The sequence below is a fragment of the Acomys russatus genome, chromosome 21 (assembly GCF_903995435.1).
Source record: "Acomys russatus chromosome 21, mAcoRus1.1, whole genome shotgun sequence".
Classification (NCBI taxonomy): Eukaryota; Metazoa; Chordata; class Mammalia; order Rodentia; family Muridae; genus Acomys; species Acomys russatus.
Window position 1 is genome coordinate 12,149,198 of NC_067157.1, and position 25,884 is coordinate 12,175,081.

A 25,884-nucleotide genomic window follows, 5' to 3' on the forward strand; every position below is an offset into this window, starting at 1 on the left:
GAACAGGGACTTTGGTATGCTTATCTGTAGTTTACTATTAACCAGGTGCTGTGCAAGTAAGTACTCTCTCCGTATTGTCTCACAGACTTCTAGGACGAGCCCACCAAGCAGGTGCACTTGTTATCTGTGTTTTGCAGGCGAAGAAATGAAGTCATGCTTAGCCGCAGCAGTACGTGAATTAAAGAGCAAGAGACCTACAAACCCAAGTACCTCGGCCGCTCAAGCGCATGAACTTTTAATTACTATCTGCCACGGACTGTAAATTACAAACTTAACCAGTTTTACGAATACAAACTTTTCACGACTGTGTTGATCATTATCAGTCAGGCACATTCACCAATTAAAAAATAGTGTACCAGCTGGGCGTGGTGGCACATGCCTTTAATCCCTGCACTCGGGAGGTAGAGGCAGGCGCATCTCTGAGTTCTACAAAATGAGTCCAGGACAGCCAGGGCTGTTACACAGAGAAACCCTGTCTCAAAAAACCAAAAAAAAAAAAAAGAGAAAAAAGAAAAAAGTGTACCTGGTAAAGTAGGCATTGCTTATACATCCGGTGAAATTAGCATACTGGGGACTGATGGGTGAGCCGCCAAAATAGAACTTCTTCTCAGTTGTTTGGGTCTCTTCTGCTTTCCCCTTTGTAGGATTCTTACTCCCAAGTCGGCTTTTGTCTACTACCAGTTCATATCTGTGAAGGAAAGAGTCTTTATACACAGCCTATTTTACCCCAGTACTACTGATCACCGAGCAGGCAGGTTTTCTCACGGGGTGGGGGGGGTGGGGGGGGGGGGTGGGTGGGGGCTGAAATGGAACATCTACATGGAGCGACAGATTCCTCAGGAGGCCCAGGAGAAAAAGGCTAAACATGCCCATCTGCAAGAAGGCCTCTTCAAACTGAGGTTGGGACCTACATCTCCACAGCAAGTGTTTTTTTTTTTTTTTTTTTAAAGTGGCAGTCATCACATTGCTAGGCGGCCAGCTTCATTGCACAGCACGCTGGGTGGTTAATCATTGGACACAGGGTGCAGAGAAACCACACCACCATTTGCTCTTGGTGAGATGTTCACACAAGGAGATTGGACAGCAGTAGTCTTCAAAAGAGGTTTATTTCTTTTTTCAAAACATTTGTTATATGAAAAATTCATATATATATATATATATATATATATATATACATATATATATATGAAGTTGGAACTTTTAAAATGCTGTCATAAATGTAACATCCTTTACTGTTTAGATTCAAAGTCTAAACATAACCAGTATTTTCTGAACATTTCTATGTGTAACAAACCATACTCCATTCACCAGGTAGTGTAAGTGTGCACTGCCTTTACGGGGATGAAAACTGACCTTTTTATCGACACCCCCTCCGAAAGAGCCTGTCTTTATTAAGCAACCTTATGATGGCTTATTTGGCATCTCTTGAAAATGAGTAGCATGTCTTTGGGAAGAGAGTAAAATTTTCCCTCCATCACTTGTTGGAATACTAGAAAAGCAATGGCGAAGCGTAGGAGCCATGACGGCGTTCGTCAGAGGCATACCCTGCCAATAAAGATTGTGGTGGGAAGTAGAGGAGGTGAGGCGTTGTACCTTGTGGGTGAGATGGAGGCGATGACAAAATGGGACAGCCCGTCATGGTACTGCTTGTCTGCCGACGTAACCTTGATGCCTTTTACATCCATGGCCACGGTGCCGTTGTCCAGTGCGATAGAAAACACGTCGGGCTGAAATACAAGCATAGGTGTTTAAGTAGGAATCTCAGGACAAAAGCTGGACATGCTTTCAAAATTCAGTCAATGGCATTGCTTAAAGGAATATACGGTATGCAGAAGATTTGCCGGCAGGCTAACGTCTGTGGATAGCGACCACTCAACACTTTTGTCCACGTAAGCGATGCTTATAAAAGTAGACTTGTTTCAGGGGTGGGCAGGTGGTGTGGTGGGTAAACATGCTTGCCCTGAAAGCCTGATGAACTAAATTCAGAAGCCCAGAATCCCTGTAAAACGTAGCATGTATCTGTAACTCAGGCCTACTATGGTGAACTAGGAAGCATAGGCAGGGGTATCGGAAGCCAGCTAGCCAGCCTGGAGTACACACGCAAGTGGCCAAACCAAGAGAGATGCCACTGCCTCAAAACAAGGTGGGAGGTGAGAATTGATGCCTGAGCACTACACATGGCATGGATTTACTTGTAGTCTCTCTCCCTCCCTCCCTTCCTCCCTCTCTCCCTCCTTCTCTTTCTCTCTCTCACTTGCTCTCTCTCTCTCTTTCACACACACACACACACACACACACACACACACACACACACACACACTCAGTGGAAAAAGGATACTTCCATAATTTGAACTGAAATCCTTTGGTGGTTTTGTCATTCCAAGGTATTGGCTCAGTCTCAATGACTTTCCTAACCTAAGCATTCTACCATGTCAGTGTCATGTGATCCCTTTGAAAGACAGCATTTCAGCCTCCTGGAGGATGTAACTAGGTGAAGAGACTGCAGTTAATTCACTATATGTTTATTTTATAGTGCTTCCCCCTCCCTTTTTTTTGACATAGTAGGACTGAAGAGAACTTTCCAGAAGCAGAAGTTTCTTCTTTATTGAATTTGCCTACTGCATAGTTTAAAACTTTGGCAGATGGTAATGCTGTTTCCTTTTTCCTATGTGCACACCAACTTCTAGAGCCAGCCCTCAGTCCACAAACCCCGTGAACTGCATACGGAAACAGGTTACTATCTGTGAAAGAAACTGATTTATTGAACTGAAACAAGCTTTGGGGGCAAAAGTTCTACAAAATGCTTTCTGTAAATTCTCACAGATTCTATTGATCTAAATTACATGGAAAAGAAAAGTGACAGGGCTAGGAGGATACAGCAGTCTGCAAAGTGCTTGTTGTACTAATGTGGGGAACCCCGTTTGATCCCCAGGACCCATGAAGTTGGGCTAGATGGCACACACCCGTGATCCCAGCACTGGGGAACTAGAGCCTGGTAGCCTTCTGGGGGTTCACTGGCCACCTTACCAGTGAGGGACTGCTTCTCAAAAACAGAACAAACCCACGGTGGATTGCACTTGTCCTTTGACCTCAACATGTGCAAACACACGTGTACATGCACACGTGTACACTCACACGTTTGCTCTCCCAAGAGACAGATACACAATAAATACATTTGAAAGTGGTGACAGATCCAGGTAAGCATAAAAAGCAAAAGTTGCCTTGAAAACTTGTAGTGTGAGCAGAGATATAGCAGCTGGGTCTCAGCTTCACCAGATTTCTACAGGTCTTATTTATTTTCACACAAGTCAGGCCAGCTCTGTATCACTGAGCCACATACAGAGCCCCCCCCTTTTTTTTTGAAAGAAGGTTTGTAAGGAGAGCTTGACTATTCTATTGTAAACCCAAAGGCAAAGAAGAGTGTAACTTCTTTCTAATGTATAAACTAAATCACAAGCGTCCTTGTTGTTACACTCAGAGGTGGTGGTTCTCACTCTGCCATCGATGCTCTTGGCAGGTTGTGGCTGTATCTGCTTTCCTTCATAAAGCAATATTCTAAAATAGGAAGGTGATTTAGTACATTGAAATATTGCTCTCAAAATGGTAAAGCAAGGAATTTGTGATACATAGTCATATCCTTTATAAAGGCATTAAATCACAGAGCTAATAGATTTGACAGTGTCTACACTTGGAAACTATAGTGGAAATGAACAAGAACGATGTCCTCAAGTGTCTGTGCCAACTGCAGTGGGAAAATATTCGTGATTTCCTTTGGTGACAAAAGTTAGAGGTGCTGTGGTTTGTGGTGGAATTAAAGATAGAAGAAAATGTTATTTCAGTTAGAGAAAATAAAGATAGAATTTTCCACAACTGATATATATAAAGATAGGATTTTCTCTTTCCTTATGTGTGCACCAACTTCTGCAGCCAGCCTTCAGGCCACAAACCCCATGAATTGCATACAAAAACAGCCTGCTATTTGTGATTCTTTGAATTCTGTCTATTACCTCCTGAGGTAACTCCAGTTCAGGATATGTCTGTGATTGTAAATGTGGCGTGAATGTTAGGGAGATGGTCAGCCGCTTGAGACGTAAGGCGTGCTCCATAGAGGGAAACGTGTGCCTAGTACTGTCAGTCCAGCCAAGAACCTATGGTTGGGAGTTCACAGGCCATAGGGGTGAATAGACACAGTATCTAACTGCCCTCTAAATTCTTTTTATTTTTTTAAAAACATATTTATTTATTTATTTATTATTTATACATGTATGCCTGACCACCAGAAGAGGGCACCAGATTTCATTGTAGATGGTTGTGAGCCACCATGTGGTTGCTGGGAATTGAACTCAGGACCTTTGGAAGAACAGACAGTGCTCTTAACCTCTGAGCCATCTCTCCAGCCCCTGCCCTCTAAATTCTTATCTCAAAAACCTACAGATTAGTACAGTTCTCAGATGTCACCAGAGAGGTTTCTTTGCGCAGTGGATGACACTTAATTCAGAAACTCACAACTAGTCAAATATAAAAACCAGTGGAATGCCCAGCCACAAATGGGACATCTGTATCACTCCTCTCCCCAACCACCAGGCTCTTGGACCATCAAGGAAGAGGGAATGTAAAGACTTTTGGAGCCAGAGGTTGGGAAAGTCTGGAGCCAGTGTCATCTCTACAACTATAAGCTCATGGCACCTGTGGTTGCCTGCACAGGACCTGCACAATAGCAAGCCAGTCAACATTCTAGCATAGGAGGAAGTGGTTTGTAAGCCCCACCCCTAGCTGTGTATATATGCTGGTTGGGGTGGCGAGATGGTGGGATGAACCGGGAGAAGTTAGCAGAAGGAATGGTAGTGTGTGTGTGTGTGTGTGTGTGTGTGTGTGTGTGTGTGTGTGTGATCAAATACACTGTATAAAATTCTCAAAGAATTAATGAGGTGTTATATTTAAAATATGTATCTAACATCTAGCATTCTGATAGTTTGCTTATTTGTGAGTCAAAATCTGAATCCAAGTTCACTTTTTGTTTTTGTTTTTGTTTTTCAAGACAGGGTTTCTCTGTGTAGCCTTGGCTGTCTTGGAGTCACTTTGTAGACCAGGCTGGCCTTGAACTCACAGAGATTCACCTGCTTCTGCCTCCTGAGTGCTGGGATTAAAAGCGTGTGCTACCACATCAGGCCAAAGTTCACCTTCAACGTGCATGCCACATGTTTTCGACAGATGAATCAACAAGACAAAGTGTCCTCAAAGGAAACAGGTGCTTACCCCCGACGCATAGTAGAACAATAACCCATTTGGCTGTAATGTTCGGAAATTGAAACCTCCTTCAAAGCCATCGAAGAAAGATAGTTTCTGAACTGAAGCAATAAAACTTTGCCCATTGAAATATGCTCTGCGCGATATCTGTGTGCAAAAAAGAAGTAAAAATAGTGTTTTTTTTTTTTTTTTTTTTTTGGTAATTATGGCACATTTACATCAGTTTTCATATACAGAGAGCCTGGCCTGCTGTGCAGGCAGTCTGTGTTTCCTTCCATGTTGTTTTTGTTGGGATTCGGGCAGGCTAGCTTCCCTTCCGTGTTCCTGCAGCAGCTGGATTTCAGCTTTCCCACTTCTTACACCCGAGTGACCAATAGCACTGGAGCAGCCTCTCAGGGCATTGGACGCCCCCACCCACTGGAAACTGGAGCAGCTGCACAGGAGAGTCCCACAGCCTCTCTAGTTGAATGAGCTTGCTTTCTCCTGGCAGCAGAGAGGAACCCAGAGAGGCAGAAGGGGCCAATCTTGCTGTAGTAAGCACTGTGTGTACCTGTGGAGAAGCTCTTGACTGAATGGTACTCACCAGCGAGTCCTCCGGGCATCCATAACCAATGCCTAGAGTTTCTTTCTGCTCCAGTAAATTGAAATCTTTCTTTTGGAACTGGAAACCCTTCATGCATCCCATGAAGTTGATGTCTAGAGGAAGATGTGCTCTTAGGGTCCTGGAAAAGGAAATCAGTTCTCAGTGGCCCTGCATGAATACACTGTAGTGCTGTGTTTCCTTATGGCACTGCATGTATACACTGTAGTGCTGTGTTTCCTTATGGCACTGCATGTATACACTGTAGTGCTGTTTCCTTATGGCACTGCATGTATACACTGTAGCACTCTGTTTCCTTATGGCACTGCATGTATACACTGTAGTGCTCTGTTTCCTTATGCTTTTAGTAGCTCTCAGACCATCCAGAATCTCATGACTTTTTGAGAAGCACACAGCTGTGCCAAACCTTCATGTGTGGTAGCCAACTTTGTCCAAGTCAAGACAACTTCTTTACGTCTTTATAATTTTCAAAGCCTTTTAACTTCTATTATCAATTGCTATTTTTAGAATGATCAAATGACAGATGGATATGCTAGTATTTCTTTTTTATAGATTCTTGAGACTGAGTTGATATGCTACAGATAAAAAAAAAACCTTTGCTATTGGCAATTTTATAAAAATTAATACCAAGGTAGGATTTGACCTTGGGTTTTTAGACATCTACTAATAGGTTTGGCCTTATTTGTAGCATGCTCTAATCAAGGAAAGCTAAGGCAAGTCTTAGAGAATGTCAGATGGCTGGGTCTCAGGGTCTGCGCAGGTCTGGACTAGATCGGGTGCTAGAGCTGAAGGGAGAAGTGGACACCCCCTATCCCTAGCCCAGAAGCCATCTCTAATTGATAGCTGCTTGCAAATGAAAAATTAGTTTTCTTTGAGGGAGTCTTACTGAAAACACAACTAGCCCCTCTTCTTCCTCTTTCTCTTCTTCCTCCCCTTCCTCCTCCTCTCCTCCTCCTTCTTCTCCCTCTCCTCCTCTCCTCCTTCTTCTCCCTCTCTCCCTCTCCCCCTCCTTCCCTTCTCCTCCTCTCCCCTCCTTCCATCTCTCTCTCCCTCTCCTCCTCCTTCCCTCCCTCCCTCCTCCTCCGCCTCCTCCTCCTTCTTCTTCTCTCTTTCTCTCTGTCTCTCTCTGTCTCTCTCTGTCTCTGTCTCTCTCTCTCTCTCTCTCTCTCTCTCTCTCTCTCTCTCTCTCTCTCTCGCCAGGCTTTTTCTGTGTAGCCCCGGGTGTCCTGCAACTTGCTCTGTAGACCAGGCTGGCCTCAAACTCAGAGATCTGCCTGCTTCTGCCTCCTGAGTGCTGGACTAAAGGTGTGTGCTACCACCACCCAGCTCAAACAAACTGCTTTTAAGTGTAGGTCTCATTACTAGCTCTAAATGACTAACACAGCAGCTTCTTTGGGGGCTCTTTGTCTCATAATGTTGCCAGGGCAATTTTTTTTTAACCTTGTAGGTCCTTTGTGTATAGATATATTATGGCTTCTTGCTTTGTGTTTTAAAGGGACTTCTGTGTGTGCAAACATGTGTATCTGCATCTATATAAGCTTCTTGTGCATTTTCTTTGGCTCTTTTTCTTGTTTAGTTGTTTTCTCCTATTCTGATTTGTTTGTTTTGGTTTTATTTTATTGTATTTCATTATTATTCTTTAGAAGCCTGTTTGTTTTCTAACAAGAGACAGAAAGGTGTGGGTTTGGATGCCAGGGGAGGCGGGGAGGAATTGGGAAGAGTCGGGGGGAGGGGAAACTATAATTAGAATATGTTGCATAAAAAAAATCTATTTACATTAAAAAGTGAAAGTTAAAAATGTTTTATCCCTCTGATTGGGGATGGCGTCCTTGCTCAGGGTTCTACTCTTGGCCTCTGTCATGCTTGGTGTAAAGGAGCTGCCCAGAAACGTGTTCGTTGGCACTGGATAAATGCCACGTTGGTTTGGACCAAATCACAGTGGGTTAACTGTGCTGCAGATGAACGGCTCTATTGTGTTCTGCACTCACAGGTCAGAGCTGGAGGACTGTGCTAACCAGCAGGCACACATAGCGGTCAAGGTCCCATAGGGCATGCTTGAAGGACTGAAGAGGGTGCTTAGTTTGGAAAAAAGCTTGGGGAAGCCCTCTTTACATAAGTTAATTTGCCACGTGGAAAGGATTTGACTCAAGATAAATAAGGACTTTATAACAATTAAAATCTTAAATAAAATATGTATATAGACGTGTATATAAATACAAATATGTATGTGAATATAAATGCATATATGTAAAATTAGCCTCCTGAGGTAATACTTCATCCAGCACTAAATTCACTCAAAGGTTTGAATGCTAATAGTGAGGGTGTTTTTGTTAAGGGGAGGGTGGGCTCCATCGTCAGCACTCACTTGAGTTGGAGATTTTTTTTTTGTTTTCATTTTGAAACACTGGGGCCTGACTTCACAACAGTCATAATTTTAGGGAAGCAAATGGCTTTATACACAGAGCTTTTGAGGTTACTCTAATGAGAGCCACTGGATAGGGGTATCTCAATGTTGCTATTAATCTTTAGGAATAGGAATCTATGAATTTATTTTGAGATTTATATATCTTAATTTTATATGTATGGACAGTTTGCCTGTGGGTATGTGTATGCTTACAGAGGCCAGAAGAGGCCGCTGTGTTCCCATCTAATTGGAGTCGCAGATGGCTGTTCGCTGCCATGTGGGTGCTGGGAATCAAATCCAGGTTGTCTGGAAGAACGGCCAGTGCTCTTAACTACTGAGCCATCCCTCTAGCCCTGTTTCTATGAATTTAATGCAGAGTAAGAATTGAGTTTTTGTGTTCATTAGAACAGTACACACAAACCATGACCTCTTGTATACCCTCAAGAATATACACGCTGCTAGATACTATCTAAGAGTTCTAAATAAGTTTAAAAACTAAAACAAAAGTAGAAGTGTACATGCTGTTTCATCCTTACTTAATACATTATGTTCTACACTTCCTCTTCTTGAGAAATACTGCAGTAGACTATGTTCTAAATGTAATGTTAAATTAATAAAGTAGGTAAATTATACACAGAGATGCTGATTTAAGGAGGTCGTAAGGGCTGGCAGTAGGGGGCCTACAGGCCCACAGATGTTGGTGTACGCCTGCGCAGGTATGTAAAAGTAGCAAGCAAGGGCTCTCCTGAGTATTGACTAGGCACTAGTTAATGGTGAGCAGGGGCCAGGTGTGGAATCACAGAGCTTTACCTGGACTGTGTGACCTCCTGGGGCGCCCCTCCAACGTAGATGTCTGTGAAGGGCACTCTCTTCTTTTCATTGTCCATGCTCTTGACGTGCCGTCTGTCCACCACCAAGATCATCTTCTTGTCGTTGTGGTAAATGATTGAGATCTGGAAGAAAGCATAGGTTGCAATCCTGTTTGACAAGTAGGGTTTTGTTGTTTTTTAAAAAGAAAATTTTAATGTATTTTAACTATCCTGGTTGTAACCAACTGTATTTTTGTTTGTTTACAAGATAGGGAGTAGATTTCCCCCTTTTACTCACAGGCATGAAAACTGGCTTTTATGTAACACAAACTAGCAGTGAAGACCCCTCTTTGGGAAAGGAAGTAGCACAGGCTCAATTTTTCTTTGAGTCCGAATTTTTAAAAATTATCTCCTGCCTCTCCTGAAAAGATTTGCAAAGAACTTATAAGCATCTATTTTCTTTAAAAAAAAAAAAAGCTTGATTAAGGCATAATTGATTACAAACTACACATATTTTAAAAGATTATACAATTAGTTAAGTTTGGACATATGAAAACAGCTGCTATATTACCAGCCCGATCAAGGTAACATCTAATACTTCTTAAAGTTTCATTGCTTCATTGCACCCCCTTGTGGTGTGTGTGTGTAACACATATAATATGAGATCTATCCCCTTAATAAAAAATACTTTTGTGTTGCTGGGAATGGAACCCAGGTCTCATGAAGGTACACCCGTATGTATGACTATACCTGGACAAATGTTTAAAAATAGCAAGCCTGCCCTTTGCTAGGACAGTGCTCCACCACTGAACTGCATGTTCAGCAACAAAGTCTAATTATTGGCAATTGTGTTGGTGTGTCGGTGTCATGTTATTCAATCTCCAAAGTGTGATCATCTGCCATAGTGAGAGCTTTCCGCACAGTGGACAACTCCCTATTTTCTATTCCCTCTAGCACCTGGGCAGCACCAGCATATGCGTAAGCAGGTGCATGCTACCAAGGTGCCAGGTTTTGCAACCATTTCTATATTATTTTGAATTAATAGAGTTGCATAAATAAATATCGAGTGACTATTTAAAAGATGGGGGGGCGGTTCTAGAGGATCTGCAAAAGTGCTAGACAGACAAACAGTTAACTTCGTCAACTGCTGAGCTCCATCCTTAGGAAGCCTCTGGGCATGGAACTGAACAGGGAAATACAGCCGGCTAGCCACTGTATTTGGGCTCAACCTAAAAGATATTGCATCTTTTATATGACTTTATTAAATTATGTATTTAAATTAGTTGTTAATGACTGTGGATGAAGGGTATTTTTCAACAGACTATAAATATGGTTTAAAACTAAAGAGCATACTTTTAAGATCTTCTTCATGAGAAAAATCACTACTAGCAGTTCTCTAGTCTAGAGAAGTTCGAGAGAAAATTCTGTATTTACTTATATAAACCCCCTATATTAATGAAGCTCAAAGTGTAAGTAATAAGAGCTTTCTGTCTGCATTCCAACATCTTCAACACCTATATGGTGTTTTTGTAGGTTTTCTATTGTAATCGAGACATTTAAGATTAACAAGAGACTTTTGGTCAATGAGTCCCTTTTAATGAAAAGGGACTTCCCAGTGACTCTTTTGTTAGAAATTGCGACATGTGTTTTCGTGGGGTGGAGTAGATGAGGATGCGTCAGTCGTTCTGGCCCACCCTACTGCACTTGGTCACCTGGTCAGATGTAAGTGTCAAAACCAAACCCGCCCAAGGCACAGTGACTGTACCTCGTGGTGTTTTGCATCGTTAATCTGGGCTTTTTTCAATGTGTCTTCGAGATGCACGGGGCCGTTGCTGAATCCGAAGTCATAAAACACATGCAGGTAGCCGTTGCGCATTTCTAGGCTGAAAAACATGCTCTGTAGAGTGAAGGAAACTCGTAAGATGGGAGCAGCCAATGTTAGGAAAGTAGAGTCAGACTTAGCTAAATTTGAGAACTATTATAATCATTTATTATGGAAGTCTTTGAAGATTGAAGTGGTCTCGTGAAAATCTTATTAAAGCAAAATGATAATTATATCTCCATTAGTACTTATTTCTTACATAGTAATAAAAGCATTAATATTTTTATAAAATTTCTAATACCTATCTTCTTTTTTTTTTTTATGTTACCCTACAACCCACGGCATAGAGTAGTAAGTCTACATTGTTGATCTTCAGTTCTTCGAGACAAAATAAAATATTCCATGTCATTTTCAACTACCTTGTTGCTAAGCAACATTGGAAAATATAATGGCCTCACTGTACTCACTGAGAGATGAAAATTGGCAATAATGGAAAGTTATTTCAAGATAGGCTAAGCAGTTCCCCCAGTATGCCAAGGACTACGGATCTAGGGTGGAGAAGGCTATCTCTGTATTGATTTGAGCTACTGGACTTTCATAAACGGAGATGGAATTGGACACACTTGGGGCAGATGATGTTAAAATAAGCCAGCGGCAAAATAAGCCAGTGGCAGTCAAACCGCTTGCTGGCTGGGCTTTCTCATCCTGGAAGATGGTTCACGGCTACAAGAATTGAATGGATCTGAAAAATAAGGAATCATGGCAAAGTTTTCATTTTACACATGGTGATCCCCTGAGTGGAGTTCGTACAGTCCTTGGCATAGGAAACAATCCGTGGGTTGGGGAAAAATGTTCTAACTTTCACTTATGTTCCTTATAACATCTGAAGTAGCCAGGTGGTGATGGTCGCCTTTATTCCCAGCACTGGGAGGCAGAGGCAGGAGAATCTCTGAGTTCAAGGCCAGCCTGGTCTACAGAGTGAGTTCCAGGACAGCCAGAGTTACACAGAGGGGGGGGGGGGAAGCCCCCTGAAATATAGGAAGAAATCTGTGATCTCTGGCACAGATTATTGACCATGGGCCTTCATTTCATTGTTATACCAGACTTTCATAGATTCCGCGTGGCTAGTGAGGGGTCCTGAATCGAGTTCCACACTGGAAGGGCTCACAATGCCCTCTCTGGGCTTACTTGTGGGGTTTAGAGGCGACATGACAGTCAGTGTGTATTGAGCTATGCAGTGATATGGAAATATTCTGGGGATGGGTAGGTGTCTGCTGGTTACTACCTGTGAAGTTTTGACAATACTGTCAACTTAAAAGACACACTTTTGTTGTTGTTGTTGCTGTTGTTATGAAATGAGTTATTTTAAGTTGTGGAACTTTCTAGGTGGTGACAGATGTCTTTCAGTAGCATGAAACCTGGCTGTTTCAGGCAACACAGTTGATGTGGCTCCTGACGATGAGGGGACTTAGAGCGGTGGGTGAGAAAGTAGCAGGTTCTTTTCTTTCTCCCTTACCCTCCCCCTCACATCCCCCCACCCCATCTTGCCCCCCCCCCGAAAGTTGTGCTGTATATAAAATGGTTGTTTGAAAACATTTTGGGGCATTTCTTTATTGTTAAGTGATTTTGGCTATGAAAACAATGTAAATGTACTATCTATCAAAAACTCTTATATCGGAGCTATTGGGCTCTGGGGACGGGAGAGACGGGAGGAGAGAGAGAGTGCTTCTAAGAGGTCGATAAAGACAGCTGATGCCTGGTTCGTGCCCTGTATGGACATATGACGGTAAATCCCATTAGCTGGTACAATAAGTGTTTTTGTAAACCCCGCTACATCTGCGCTATTATTTCCAACTTTGAAATATACATATTTTTCAGCATCACCAGTTTCATATCTCCACAGAAAATCATAGCACAACTGAATGGCAATGCCATCTTGTGGAAAACTTCAGTCTCTGGTCACACTATTGAGTCCTATGTGTACTTCCAATTTTGTGTGTGTGAGAGAGAAAAGATTACCAATCACTTTAGGGATCTTTCAAAGAAGATGTGTAGTGGAACATGAAATTTAGGAAGGTATATGATTTAGTGGGCATAGGTAATAATACATACACACACACACACACACACACACACACACACACACACATTTTGGAGAAGGAGTTCTCTCCAGTTTTGACAGCCAATAAAGCAGTAATGAAATAAACTGGATATAAGATGTTGTTCTTAAGTCAATGTATCACAACAAAGAGTTGAAAAAGAGTTTTAATAAAACACTTAGCACATTTTGTTAAACTCATCGTCACTAAATGGCTATTGTAGTGAGATTAATTAGTTATTTTAATTAAATGGTTAATTCTCACATTGCTATTATTAATAAGATATTCTTAGTGAATTTAAGGGCTTCTACATTAGCAAATGAGAATTAATTTCATTTTATCTAAAATATTTAAAAATATTTATATGTAAATTTTATTTAATTTTTACTCGACTGCTTCATTGCATATTTATGTCTGTATTTGCCACATATATATCACTTATGAGAAGAAAAATTTTAATGTAAATACTAGATCTTGGTGCTGAGTTTTTTCAAAGTTTTTGATTATGAAAGGGTATATTGATATCTATATTTAATGATAACTTAATAATATATATTAAAATGAAGTCTGGAGAAGTACCTCTCAGGACTGCTTTTACTTAATACTTCCTTGAAGAAAAATAAATCCAATTTTGCTTTCTAAACTAATTATCCATTTGGATAGCATGGCACACCCAACCTGGGGGGGTGGGCCAATTCCTGGAAAAATGAATAGCAGAGAGCAGAGGAAGTAAAGTGGACTAAGCAGGATTTCCGTTTTTACTCACTCCATTGACCATCAGGAGCACAAGGCCGTTGTCAGCTGGCGTTCGGACTTCTATGTCAAAGCGGGTCACCTGACCAAATTTCCCTCTCTTGGTGATGTCCTTCACCAGGGCATAACTGGAGCCATCGAAGAAGTAGCTGGCAGCCCGACTCTGAGTGAAAGCCAGTTTATCCCTAAAATGAAACACGGGGTCACACAAATGTTACGGATTTGGTTACGCTTCCCATATGAAACTATGAGACCCTGAACCCATCTTCAGAACATGTTTCATTGTCCTGGAGGCAGGTAAGCCATGGAGGAAGCATTTACAAATAAACAAATGAGCTGTTTTAAATGTGTTCCTCCTTCACCCTGCATACTAGGATAGCCAAAGTCTTCAAGGAAACCTCTGACCTTAGAGCCCTAAGTTAAATATAAAAAAGAAAGAAGGATTTTAATGCTGCGCATGTCTGTTTAGGACAGAGGAAAAGAGAAGCAGCCTTTGCCTGCCTGGCGCTTACACAACATTTAAGAACCTGTGCATCGACCCACACTTGTCCTGTCTGCTGCCCTGTCTGTCTGTTAAAGGCTTTTGAGCTCCTAACTGTGGCTTACCTGGCACAGGGCACTGACTTGGCTGGATCCATGTTGTAAATATGCTTGAAGTTGTACAGGCTGATCACATCATTATTCAGAGTGGCTAGCTCCAAGCAGCCTGAGTAGCTGGGCAGGTTTAAGCTGGCTGGGAGCTGTGTGGCAGAGAAATGAAATCAATTAGCCCTTGGTCATGTTTCTTGCAGATAGATGCTGCAGAACGGGGAATGAAGCTGACAGTGGACCAGAGGGGCCCACCCTGGTCCCTCTGACATGAACATCTCTCTACAGCAGGGTTTGCATCAGTATGCCAGATGACTTAAATAAGCAGTGATGTATCTATCAGCTTTGCACATCTTACTGGAGAACTGGTGTTTATTGAGTATGGGCTACGTACACTATAATCCCTCGACAGCAAATTGACCATGAAAACCAGTTGTCACACCAATTCTGTGAGATGGGTATTCCTGGTCTCATAGCCAGGCCACAGAGGAAGATGATGCAGGCAGTCCTGATGAGACTTGATAGGCTGGGGTCAGTTGGTAGGGGAGGAGGGCTCCCCCTTGCTGAGAACCAGGCAAGAGGGGCAGGCAGGAAGAGGGAGGGACCGGGAGAAGACAAAGGAGGGGGCTATAATTGGGATGTCAAGTGAATAAATTAAAAATAAATAAATTTAAATGACTAAAAAGGCAGAACACTTCTCAATAGAGAGCCAACAATGTGCTCACAACTGTAAGAAACAGTCCTCGAATGAGAGGCCTGAAATCAACTTCCTATTTTCTTGGTCTTTTCCTCTATCCACTCTTTGTCAGGTATCATAGTCCCCTTCTGGCCTTACCTTTTCTCATCTCACATTTTTTATAGCGTGCCTGTGTATTTCAGGTAACAGCATGTGAAGCTGACATGTGCAATGCTGAAATCTAGATCCAACTCCAAGTGGCATTCTAAGGTGTAATTTTCTTGTAGCAGATAGTACTAATTCTTTCCTGGGAGTAATATTTATCACCTTTACATGTATCACAATGACATTAGTGAATCTTCAAGCACTAGCTGTAACTTGAAACACCCAACACTGAAAATATGGCCAGTAGGGATCAGATGGAGACACCAGACTTATATAAATAGATTCTGGTCCAGGATTCTACCACCCATTAAACTGAGCTCTTAAAGTGGTATCTGACTCCACCACATCCAGGCATTTTGGGGCTATGGGTTTATAAAAAGACCCATTGCAGATCTGCACTAAGCCAGATGCAGCCCATAGCTTACCTTGAAGTTTGCAGGCACCCCGCCGACGTAAAAGACAGTGTCCTCGGGGGTCAGATCTAGCAAGGAGTCATCGCCGGCAAACTCCCCCTTCTTAATAAACTTTTCTTCTGCTGTGCTGCTGAGACTGGGGACTGTCAGGAACACCTTTCCGTGTTTCCCTACCCTGGTGAGAGAAAGGGTCGCCACTCATTTCAGCTTGGCAATTTGTAGAAAAGTGCTTTCACTGTGTCAAAATGTTAATGTCACTTCATCAAAAAAGAAAAAAAAAAAGATGATCTGATTGTATCATTATTGCTGTGCACATACAGAGTATCAATTACTGAAGGTAAGTAGAAAAATAGCTGTCTTAATTTTATATTTAACTCATGGCAAGGTAAAATAATCTGGTAATCAGGTTGCTATTTAGAAATGACCATTTTTTCCCCTAATATTTTCATTTTTACTCAGGTGTTTGGGAAGGAATATAGGAATAGCTGTGTGTGTGTATGTGTGTGTGTCTGTGAGAGAGAGAGAGAGAGAGAGAGAGAGAGAGAGAGAGAGAGAGAGAGAGAGAGAGAGAGAGAGAGAGGAGAGAGAGAGAGAGAGAGAGAGAGAGAGAGAGAGAGAGAGAGAGAGAGAGAGAGAGAAAACATTCAATAATTTCTTAGGAAAAGCACACAGAAGTCACTGGTTGTGGATTCACCTCACCTCTCGATCTTGACAATACTAAAGTAAGCAGGCCAGGAGCTCACGGGCTTGGAATCCAGGAGAATCTCCACGTCTTTGGTCCCCAAATTATAAACATATACCAGGTTATCATTTTTGATTGCGAGACCCATGTACTCTTTTTTGGCCTGTAATGTCAAGAAGTCACTTAAATAAAACCGGCAAGTATAGTCCATACAAATGGTATCACCTGTTTTTACTTCTGCAAAGCTCAATCATAGGTCTGAGGAGTTGGCGTATATAAGCAACTTCCGGCCTGAATTACCATTCTGAGTTGTTGCTAGGCTGGCATTTGCTCTTGATGATTATCATGCCTGGGTCTACCTCAGAGTGTGCTGTTCCTGTAGCGCTCTGAGTGCTTGCTGCATTGGTGGGGAGTGAGAAGGGGAAAGTACTGAAGGCTCATGGGAATTTGATGGCTTCCAGGAATGTGCCAGCACCGTCAGGCTAACCTAGGGACCATGTAACTTGACAAAACCAGTCCCTGCATCTTTCAGCAGGATGCGGCACTGACAGAGTCTATGGTTATTCCAAAGGCCTTTTCAAATGCTTTTTGTTCAGATTCATTCATGTTAGAAACGGGATGCTGCCAGGAAGCAATCCCAGAAATATGCCCTGGCCCCCAGGAATCTCTTGTCCTCCAGTCACAACTTACATCCTCCCATTAAAATGGCTTCCGGCCTTTACTATCAGAGTGGGAATTTGCTTGCTTTTCACAACAGCTTTGTTCAAGGCAGACGGCAGCACCATCTCCTTACATCTCTATGCCATGCTCTTACGTTTTTGCTTCCGAGGTAGAGGACAAACTGATCTGCTATCCAGGCCCCAGTCTGCCCTGACTGCTTCTGAGGAGGCTTCATGTACAAGCTGATGGATGTGAAGGCCTTCAGGTCATCCACGCTGACTTTGGGGTGCACTTCCACAGCTGACTGGCCATCAAACATCATGGAGACTTGGATCTGGAATTGTAAAGTTGTTCCATTGAAAGTGCTATTAAGAAAGGAGCAGAAGCCAGGCAGTGGTGGTGCACGCCTTTAATCCCAGCGCTTGGGAGATAGTGGCAGGTGGATCGCTGTGAGTTCAAGGCCAGCCTGGTCTACAAAGCGATCCCAGGACAGCCAAAGCTACACAGAGAAACCCCTTGTTAACAAACAAACAAAACCCAAAGGGAGAAAAAAAAAAAAAAAAAAAAAAAAAAAAAAAAAAAAAAAAAAAGAAAGGAGCAGAATGCTCTCCTGCAGTTTCTGGAAGGACCTCTACTTGCCTTCATCCTGTATTTACTTATGTATCCCCAATAAGGGAAAATACTTAGGGCAGATTACATTACAATAAGTTTAGACTAAAATGGGCTGAAGAGAGTACACTAGCAAAGGATGACCAAGTAGATCCAAGGACCAGGGTAGACACAACTGTCACAGTGAATTATACTCTCAGGGTAGTGAGCAAAATAAGATGAAGGGACACCTGGCTGGTCCTGACACTGACAATTTTAAAATGACTCTACAATGTATAGAAGAATTTATTGTTTGGGAAAACCATAATTCATCTTGGGTATTAAAGCTGTTGGAACTTTCTCTCCAAGGTCAAGAGTAGTATAGAATAAAGCTGTTAGTGACATCTTATCCACACCTGCGCAGTCAGGATCTAGGCATGGCCTCTGCCTGTCACACCTGCCATTTCACTTAATCACCAGGCAACCCTAAGTTAGCCACTCAGTGTTCTGTAAAATGACATAAGGAGCAAGCTGTTAGAAATAAGACGGTAACTGTCAAGTGTGTTCCAGGCCCTGGCTCTATCCTTGTAATAGTTGTCATAAGATGTTCTTTTAAGATATCTACTGTGGCACTGGGTGTGGTGGCGGCGCACGCCTTTAATCCCAGCACTCGGGAGGCAGGGGCAGAGGCAGAGGCAGAGGCAGGGGCAGGGCCAGAGGCAGGGACAGGGGCAGGGGCAGGGGCAGGGGCAGGGGCAGAGGCAGAGGCAGGGCAGGGCAGGGCAGGGGCAGGGGCAGGGGCAGGGGCAGGGGCAGGGGCAGGGGCAGGGCCAGAGGCAGGGACAGGGGCAGGGGCAGAGGCAGAGGCAGGGGCAGGGGCAGAGGCAGGGGCAGGGGCAGGGGCAGGGGCAGGGGCAGAGGCAGGGGCAGAGGCAGAGGCAGGGGCAGGGGCAGGGGCAGAGGCAGGGGCAGGGGCAGGGGCAGGGGCAGGGGCAGGGGCAGAGGCAGGGGCAGGGGCAGGGGCAGGGGCAGGGGCAGAGGCAGAGGCAGGGGCAGGGGCAGGGGCAGGGGCAGAGGCAGAGGCAGGGGCAGGGGCAGGGGCAGAGGCAGAGGCAGGGGCAGGGGCAGGGGCAGGGGCAGGGGCAGGGGCAGGGGCAGGGGCAGGGGCAGGGGCAGAGGCAGAGGCAGAGGCAGAGGCAGGCGGAGGTAGGCGGATCAATGTGAGTTCAATGCCAGCCTGTTCTACAAAGTGAGTCCAGGACAGCCAAGGCTATAGAGAGAGACACTGCCTTGGAGGGGAGGGGAGAGAGGAGGGGGGAAGGGGAGACATCTCTTGTAATGTTTCTCAGCAAGGCAAAGCACGATTTCAGCATGTTTCTTAGAGGCCCAAGATGACACTAGGAACTGATTTGATTTGTGAGTGATTTTTATTATTATTATTTTTAAATTTTTTGGGGGGGCATTTGATGATATGCACACCCATGCTGTCTGTACAAACCTTTCTGAATAATTAGATGTATTTACATCAGCTAATATTGAGTGGGCTGAGGCTGACAGTCAGCTAGCCTGAGCTTCTATTCCCCAGTGCTTGGTGCATGGCTGTCTCCTGTTGTCTGTTGGGTAAGATCAATATATCTCAACAATCAGGCAGGCAGTGTTGTGGGGCTGACGGCTACCTGTAGAAGTGAAGAGTCTGAGAAGGCTGCGTGAAAAGCATCTTACTTTGGAGCTGACTGAGTGCCCAATGTCCCCCTCCCCCAACACTTTTATGATCAGGATTCCAGTGTTATACTCCATATAAATAGTATCGAATAATATCACCAAGAAAACACTAACAAAACCTTTTTTGTTGTTGTTGTTTTTGAGACAAGGTTTCTCTGTGTAACAGCCTTGGCTGTCCTGGACTCTTTGTAGACCAGGCTGGCCTCGAACTCACAGTGATGCGCCTGCCTCTGTTTCTCAAATGCTGAGATTAAAGGCGTGCACCACCACGGCTAGCCTAAAAACTTTGTTTTTAAAATGCCATTTTTATTTTTTTGTCTTTGAGACAGTCTGCATTGTCCTGGAAACGTCTTATGAACTCAGGATGGCTTTAAACCCACAATGCTCTGCTTAGCCTCCTAAATTCTGAGGTTATAGGCATGTGCCAGCATACCCAGTTCCAAATGCCATTTCTTGATATGTTTTCAAGAAAATCTGTCATGAAATATTTGCAGAGCTACCCAAATAAGAAAACTTTTAAGGCAGGACTTTTTATTACATAGCACTTGAAAGCTGCAGGTATTTATCAAGAATAATCCGCAACATTATAAAACAGTTGATTTTTTATTCTTGTTTCTACCAGTCCCTGGGTGAATGTTTTGTTTGGTGCAATTCTTTTCTTTTCTTTTTTTTCTTTTGGCTTTTCAAGACAGGGCTTCTCTGTGTAGCCCTTGCTGTCCTGGAACTAGGCCAGGCTGGTTCAAACTCAAGAGATCTGTCTACCTCCCGAGTGCTAGAATTAGGGGTGTGCATCACATGTTGGCCATGTTTGGTGCAATTCTTAATTGAGAAAACAAAACCGCTAGGCTGTGTTGTAAAAATGAGGCTGACCTATACAACAATAAAAACAAATTTAAAAGCGGCCCAAGCTTGAATCCTCTTCAGGGACGTGAGAATGTTAGTTGTGCTGGGATCTGCTCTGGCAACCCTAGCTCAGAGTGTCTTGTGGCTCAGTTGCCTCTGAAACGGAACCTCAGAGGCATGCTTCTACTTAGTTTCTTCCACTTACAATTCCTCAGTTAGGCCTGCAGAGTGATCAATAAAACTTTCACCTCATACGTGTTGTACCGGGGAAGTTTTGCAGGTGGGACAAATGGGCAAAACTATTCCACACGGTAGTTGGACTAACACAACTGTTAAAAATGAATAATTATATCATCGAGTTGAGTCTTTTTTTTTTTTTTTTTAATTGAAGCTTAACTTGATTCCTATTGCTTATGGGCTTTGCTGACTAGAACTTTGTGGTTTAGAGGCCCTGGCTCCGTATTAGGATAACCACGTGACCTTAAAGATGACGAGTGTTGAGCCTTCCTTGGTCTGAGGTTGCGACTAAGAATTGATTTACTTTTAAAAGATTTCTTTATTTGTGTGTTTCCTGAGATGTAATCTTGCTGCGTAGCCTGGAGGCTGGGGACTTGCTGTGTAGATGAGACTAGCCTGGAACTTGCTGTGGTCCTTTCCCCTCTGCCTGTAGCCATGTGCTGCCATACCTTATGGGCTTACTTCCCCAAGCATCTCACGTGACTCTGATAAATAATATAGAAGGAAGGCGCTGAGCCTCGGGAGCTGCCGAGGGGTTGGAGCTTATGCCATTTCCCTATCATTCCCAGGTGACTGATGCCATCACGTACCTTGCTGGCGACACTCCTGGTTTGAGCAATGAGCTCTCGGATCCTCTGGATGCTGGCGGAAACATTGCTTGCAGGCCGCTTCTGCTCTACAGTACGCAGCTGGTCCAGGAGCTGGGGGACAACCTCCGTGAGATTTCTTACTGCAATAAGGAAAACAAACCACTTGAATATTAACTATATTTTAAGAATCAAGTGAGAGCCAGTGACCATGACCTCAGGTCTACTGGACATCATTTTTAACCTTTCAAAGTTAAGAGTAGAGCTCAGAGCATAATCCAGTCTATGTGTTTTTTTATTTTTATTTTTTTTGTTGTGACATGTAGAGCACGTACTGATTTGTAAATGGTATGTGGTACGTGCTGACTTAGAATGCACATTCTAAAGGGCAGGCTCCATGACCAACATACAGACGTTCCTTTAATACAGTGTGAGTTCCACACAGACTGATATAACCGGTGAAAAGAACTTTACTGGTGAAAGATAAGCAGGGTGTTTTCCAGGATGTCTACATGGACATTATACTGCTTGGCTGCTGTTAACAGTGGAGGTGGAGTTAGATGGAAGAGACCAGGAGGACACAGCAAAGGAGCCTTTGCCTTAGTGAGAGGGAGGGCAACTTTGCAGCCCCAGATGAGGGCCCAGCCAAGGGGACACGGCAAGCCTAGACTGCATGGAATCTCTCTCTTCTTTACCCCTTTCTTGTCTCTCCCTCCCTCCTTTCTTCCATCCCTCCCTCCCAACCCCCCTCTTTTTTTTTTTCCTCTCTGCTTTTTAAGGTTCTGGACCACATTCTGAGAACAAAATAGTCCCTGTACATTAAGAGACAATTAAAGGGGACATCAAAAGAAAAAGAGGCTAGGGCAGGCCACTCATTCCCACTCATTTAGCCTAGTGTAGTGCTGACTCCAGTAGCCATTTTATACTATAGTGAATCTGTAAAGAGGGAAAATAATAAAACATATTTAAGCCATTACATTAAAATTCTGCTTATGGAAAGGTATGTAAGACAGACTTCTCATCCTCCTCTTACAGGCTCTTTCTAAAGTCTCTTACATTATGGTATGTTGTTGAGTTTACTTGTTTTAAACCACTAAATACTATTTGAGAAAAATGCAATAGCTGGAGACAATTTCAATCGGTGCCATCTTTGGATGCTTAGTATGACAGTGTGGTGGCTTGAATAGGGATAGCCCCCCATAGACTCAAGTGTTTGTGTGCTCGGCCCACAGGGAGTGGCACTATTAGAAGGTGTGGCCTTTCTGGAGTAGGTGTGGCCTCATTGGAGAAAGTGTGTCACTGTGGAGATGGGCTTTGAGGTCTCCTATGTTCAAGCTAGCCCTAGTGGGCCAGTCTTCTTCTGCTGCTTGAGGGTCAAGATGCACAACTCTCAGTTTTTTCTCTGGTCCAAGTCTGCCTGCATGCTGCCATGCTTCCTGCCAGGAGGACAATGGCCTAACCCTCTGAAACTGTAAGCTAGCTCCAATTAAATGCCATGGTCATAGAGTCACTTCACAGCAAAGGAAAGCATAACTAAGACAGACAACTTGATAGGACAAATGAAAAAAAGATGAAAATAAACTTAATACATTATGCAGAGAATATTCCCAAGGCAGTGCTTTGATAAGTGCCAACACTGACTAACATGTATACTGCGCCCCGCCCCCCAGACAGACCCGGTATAGATCCACGACCATTTTCAACACAGAGGTGTTTTGTAAGCTACTCTGGAGGATGGCTTTCAGGGAGTGTCTAACAACCTCAGTCATGATTTGCCATGACACTGGCAGACACTGATGTCTGAAAGATCAGGAAGATTCTGAATAAAAATGTGAGAGTGGAAAAAATAGTTCTCTGTTATTATGGGACTTTTAAAGTATATCTACAAAACTACATTAGGTAGACATCAATAGACTTACTTTTCATTGCTATAAAATTGTATATGTGAATTGGCTGTGACGCAGAGTGGATATTTATTGGCAGTGATCTGAATCTCCCAGGTGAATGGAATGCAAGTGGCAGTTAGTAAAGTCAATGCCACTTACTAGTATTTTGCTGAAGTTATTTACACTAAGATTTTATTAAAGTTTTATGATAAAGGATCAGCCTTACACTGATAAAGATATTTGCTATCATTATAGTTGCTGCCACATAATAAAAAACTACGTCACCAATTTAACTATGATATTACTTCTGCCGATGCATCTATCTGTACATTTATGTGAAATTTACATGCATTTCATGCAGGCACATATGTAGGCGTCTAGGATCTAGATAAATGTAGACTCTAGATAAATATTTAGATGAGCCGAGTCAAACGTTTCTCTTTTTCTAAACTTATTTTCACTGCATTCCAAACAAGGAAGCAAATGGAGGACGCTTATTGGATGCTGTGCAGAGTTTGCTGGCTGGGTCTTCAGGCAGGCCACATGGCAAAGCTTGTAAATCGTACCTGCATCCCGAGCAGAGTCCACTACGGTGTTGAATGCTGACGAGTCAAAAGTCTGAAGGTTCTGCGACCAGTTGCTGAGGTTGCTAGCCATCGGGGTGGTGACCCGTTGGATGGCCACTGTTGTCTTGTTAGCTTCCTCGATGACCAGCTTGGACTGGCCCAGGCGCTGCTGGGCATCCCCTGCACACAGAGAAGATGGGCATTCCCTTCACTGGAGAGCACTGACATCCTTCCAAACACTGGGGTGAAACAGACCTCAAGGTTGGGTCTGTGAAAAAAGACTTAAGACTTTTAAAATATGTGACAACTGTGTTATCACATTAAGGGAACTGGGATATGATAAACAGCGTTGATATGTTTACTTAAAATGTTTTTAAATTAAGGAGTAAATTGCAAAACAATAACAACAAAGAACAACTACAACAACCACAACCACAAAAACAACAAAAACCCGATAGGACTTTCCTTAGGGTAGCAATCTGGTTAGAAAGCGACAGAAAATACACACGACATTTCAGCTTCTATGATGTTCGCATCTGAACCTCATCATAAAAACCTCTTCCTTTCATGGAAAAGTAATTCTTGTAGAAGATTCTTGCCATAGAAATGATGCTACATTTAGTAGAGAAATAAATTAATGAGCAAAGGGATTTTTTTTTTCTCCCAAAGAAAACACGTCTCAGAAAAGCTTTAATGTTAAGATCCAGTTTTCATGAAAAAATAAATCATTACACACTGAGGCTGGGATTCCCTGGAATGCACAGGAAGCCAGATGTGCTTGTGCACATCTATAAGCCAAGTCTCCTCCAGCTAGTTGGCCAGCAGAGATGGGAATATAACCTGGAAGCTTGGGAGCCAGCTGGCAGCAAGAAGCACCACAGTATGGACCCAGCCTAAATTCTAAGCCAGCTGTGGCTACATGACGAGACCCTACCTCACAAAAAACAAGAATAAAACAGCCAGGTGTAGACAGACATGACTGTATTCCAGCCGTCTTGAGGTAGAGGCAGGAGGGTCAAGGGAAGGTCAAAGCCAGCCTGTTTCACAAAGGGAGTTCCAGGAACTAGAGACCTTGTTTAAGCAACGTAGACAATGAGGGCCAATTCCTCAGGTTGTTCTTGCACTTTCAGAGTGCACAGTGGTGCTCTGACAGGAGCTTGTGCTCCGTCTCTCCCTCCCTCCCCCTCTCATACACACACACACACACACACACACACACACACACACACACAGAGAGAGAGAGAGAGAGAGAGAGAGAGAGAGAGAGAGAGAGAAAGAGAGAGAGAGAGAGAGAGAGGCATACACCATACACACCCACTCACCCACAAAACTTACTGCATATTTAAAATGAAGACAGGTAAGTTTACACATTTTGTTTAGATGATGGGATTATAGGTTATTTTTTTTCTATTTCCCACCTCTGATCTGGCTTTTCACATTTTTTCCCATAGGGTAATTAATGTGTTACTTTTGTAATAAAATTACTTAGTTGATGTCTTAACTTCACGTTTTGAAAATGGAGAAGCATTTTGCTTAATCTGCCATGCTCTGGATCCTGCTGGACATGCGTTTGAATCCTGGATCGCTCTCCTATTAGCCACGCCCACTGGAGTAAGTTTCCAGGGCCTGACAAACCTCAGGATCCTCTTCAGCTGGAAGGTTAATGTGGCTCTGATTGCCACAGCTGAGTCCAGCAAACTTTTGTCATCAGTATCCCTGATAAGGCTTCTCTGAGCATGCGCACTCTCCTGGACAGAGCTCCTGGGTTCCAAGAGCTCATGTCATCAAAATACCCATATCCAGCAACAGTGTCTTAACTTTTGCTATGTCCAGGAAGATACATCTGCTTCCAATTACAGCTTTTCAATACACCACTAGAGACCCAGATTATGTGGGGGAAGCACTCTTGTTTCTCCATTTGCTGCATTGATCTCCCTGCTAATTTATGAGAGTAACCTGACGTATAACAGAAGGGTGCTGGGATAAGAGATGGCTCAGCGGTTAAGAGCACTGTCTGCTCTTCCAGAGGTCCTGAGTTCACTTCCCAGCAACCACATGGTGGCTCACAACCATCTATAATGAGATCTGGTGCCCTCTCCTGGTGTGCAACTGTACGTGTAGGCAAAACACTGTAAACATAAATAAAGAAATATTAACAAAACAAAACAAAAAAAACCCAGAAAGATGCTGGTTACACTGGGGACCAGAGAGATCCGGTGGCCAAATTTAGGGCATACTGTTAGCAAGGGAGAATGTTCACAGGAGAGGGCACCAGGCATATAAACAGCACGGTCCTATTCAAACACCTCTAGACACGTGCATGCAGGCACAGAGTAAAGGCTGGAGGAAAATACCCATGCTTTAACGCTCGTGTCTGGGTGATAAGGCTACAGCTTTATTTCTAAGAGTAGTTTGTGGATAGTAACAAACATTTTCTTTTGCTATGAGAGAACAGACACCCTAGCGAATGAAAGAATTTGATAAAACAAGGAGCCACCCAGCCCCCCACCCCCCCCCCCTTGCAAGGTCGTTTTAC

The 25,884-nt window shown here is 43.3% G+C and overlaps 1 protein-coding gene across 1 annotated transcript in view; it reads right to left on the reverse strand.

Moving 5' to 3' along the window:
* The window catches only part of Lama4 (laminin subunit alpha 4), a 152,599-nt gene that overhangs the window by 21,834 nt on the left and 104,881 nt on the right, over nt 1-25,884 (reverse strand). The window contains exons 17-29 of the mRNA XM_051164581.1: nt 23,349-23,528; nt 20,900-21,039; nt 17,074-17,253; nt 16,277-16,422; nt 15,590-15,752; nt 14,342-14,475; nt 13,749-13,920; nt 10,827-10,958; nt 9,063-9,205; nt 5,831-5,969; nt 5,257-5,394; nt 1,594-1,727; nt 524-688 (exon numbers count right to left, since the gene is read on the reverse strand). Of these exons, the coding sequence (XP_051020538.1) occupies nt 524-688; nt 1,594-1,727; nt 5,257-5,394; nt 5,831-5,969; nt 9,063-9,205; nt 10,827-10,958; nt 13,749-13,920; nt 14,342-14,475; nt 15,590-15,752; nt 16,277-16,422; nt 17,074-17,253; nt 20,900-21,039; nt 23,349-23,528 (1,966 nt within the window). The remainder of the gene's footprint in view (nt 1-523; nt 689-1,593; nt 1,728-5,256; nt 5,395-5,830; nt 5,970-9,062; nt 9,206-10,826; nt 10,959-13,748; nt 13,921-14,341; nt 14,476-15,589; nt 15,753-16,276; nt 16,423-17,073; nt 17,254-20,899; nt 21,040-23,348; nt 23,529-25,884) is intronic.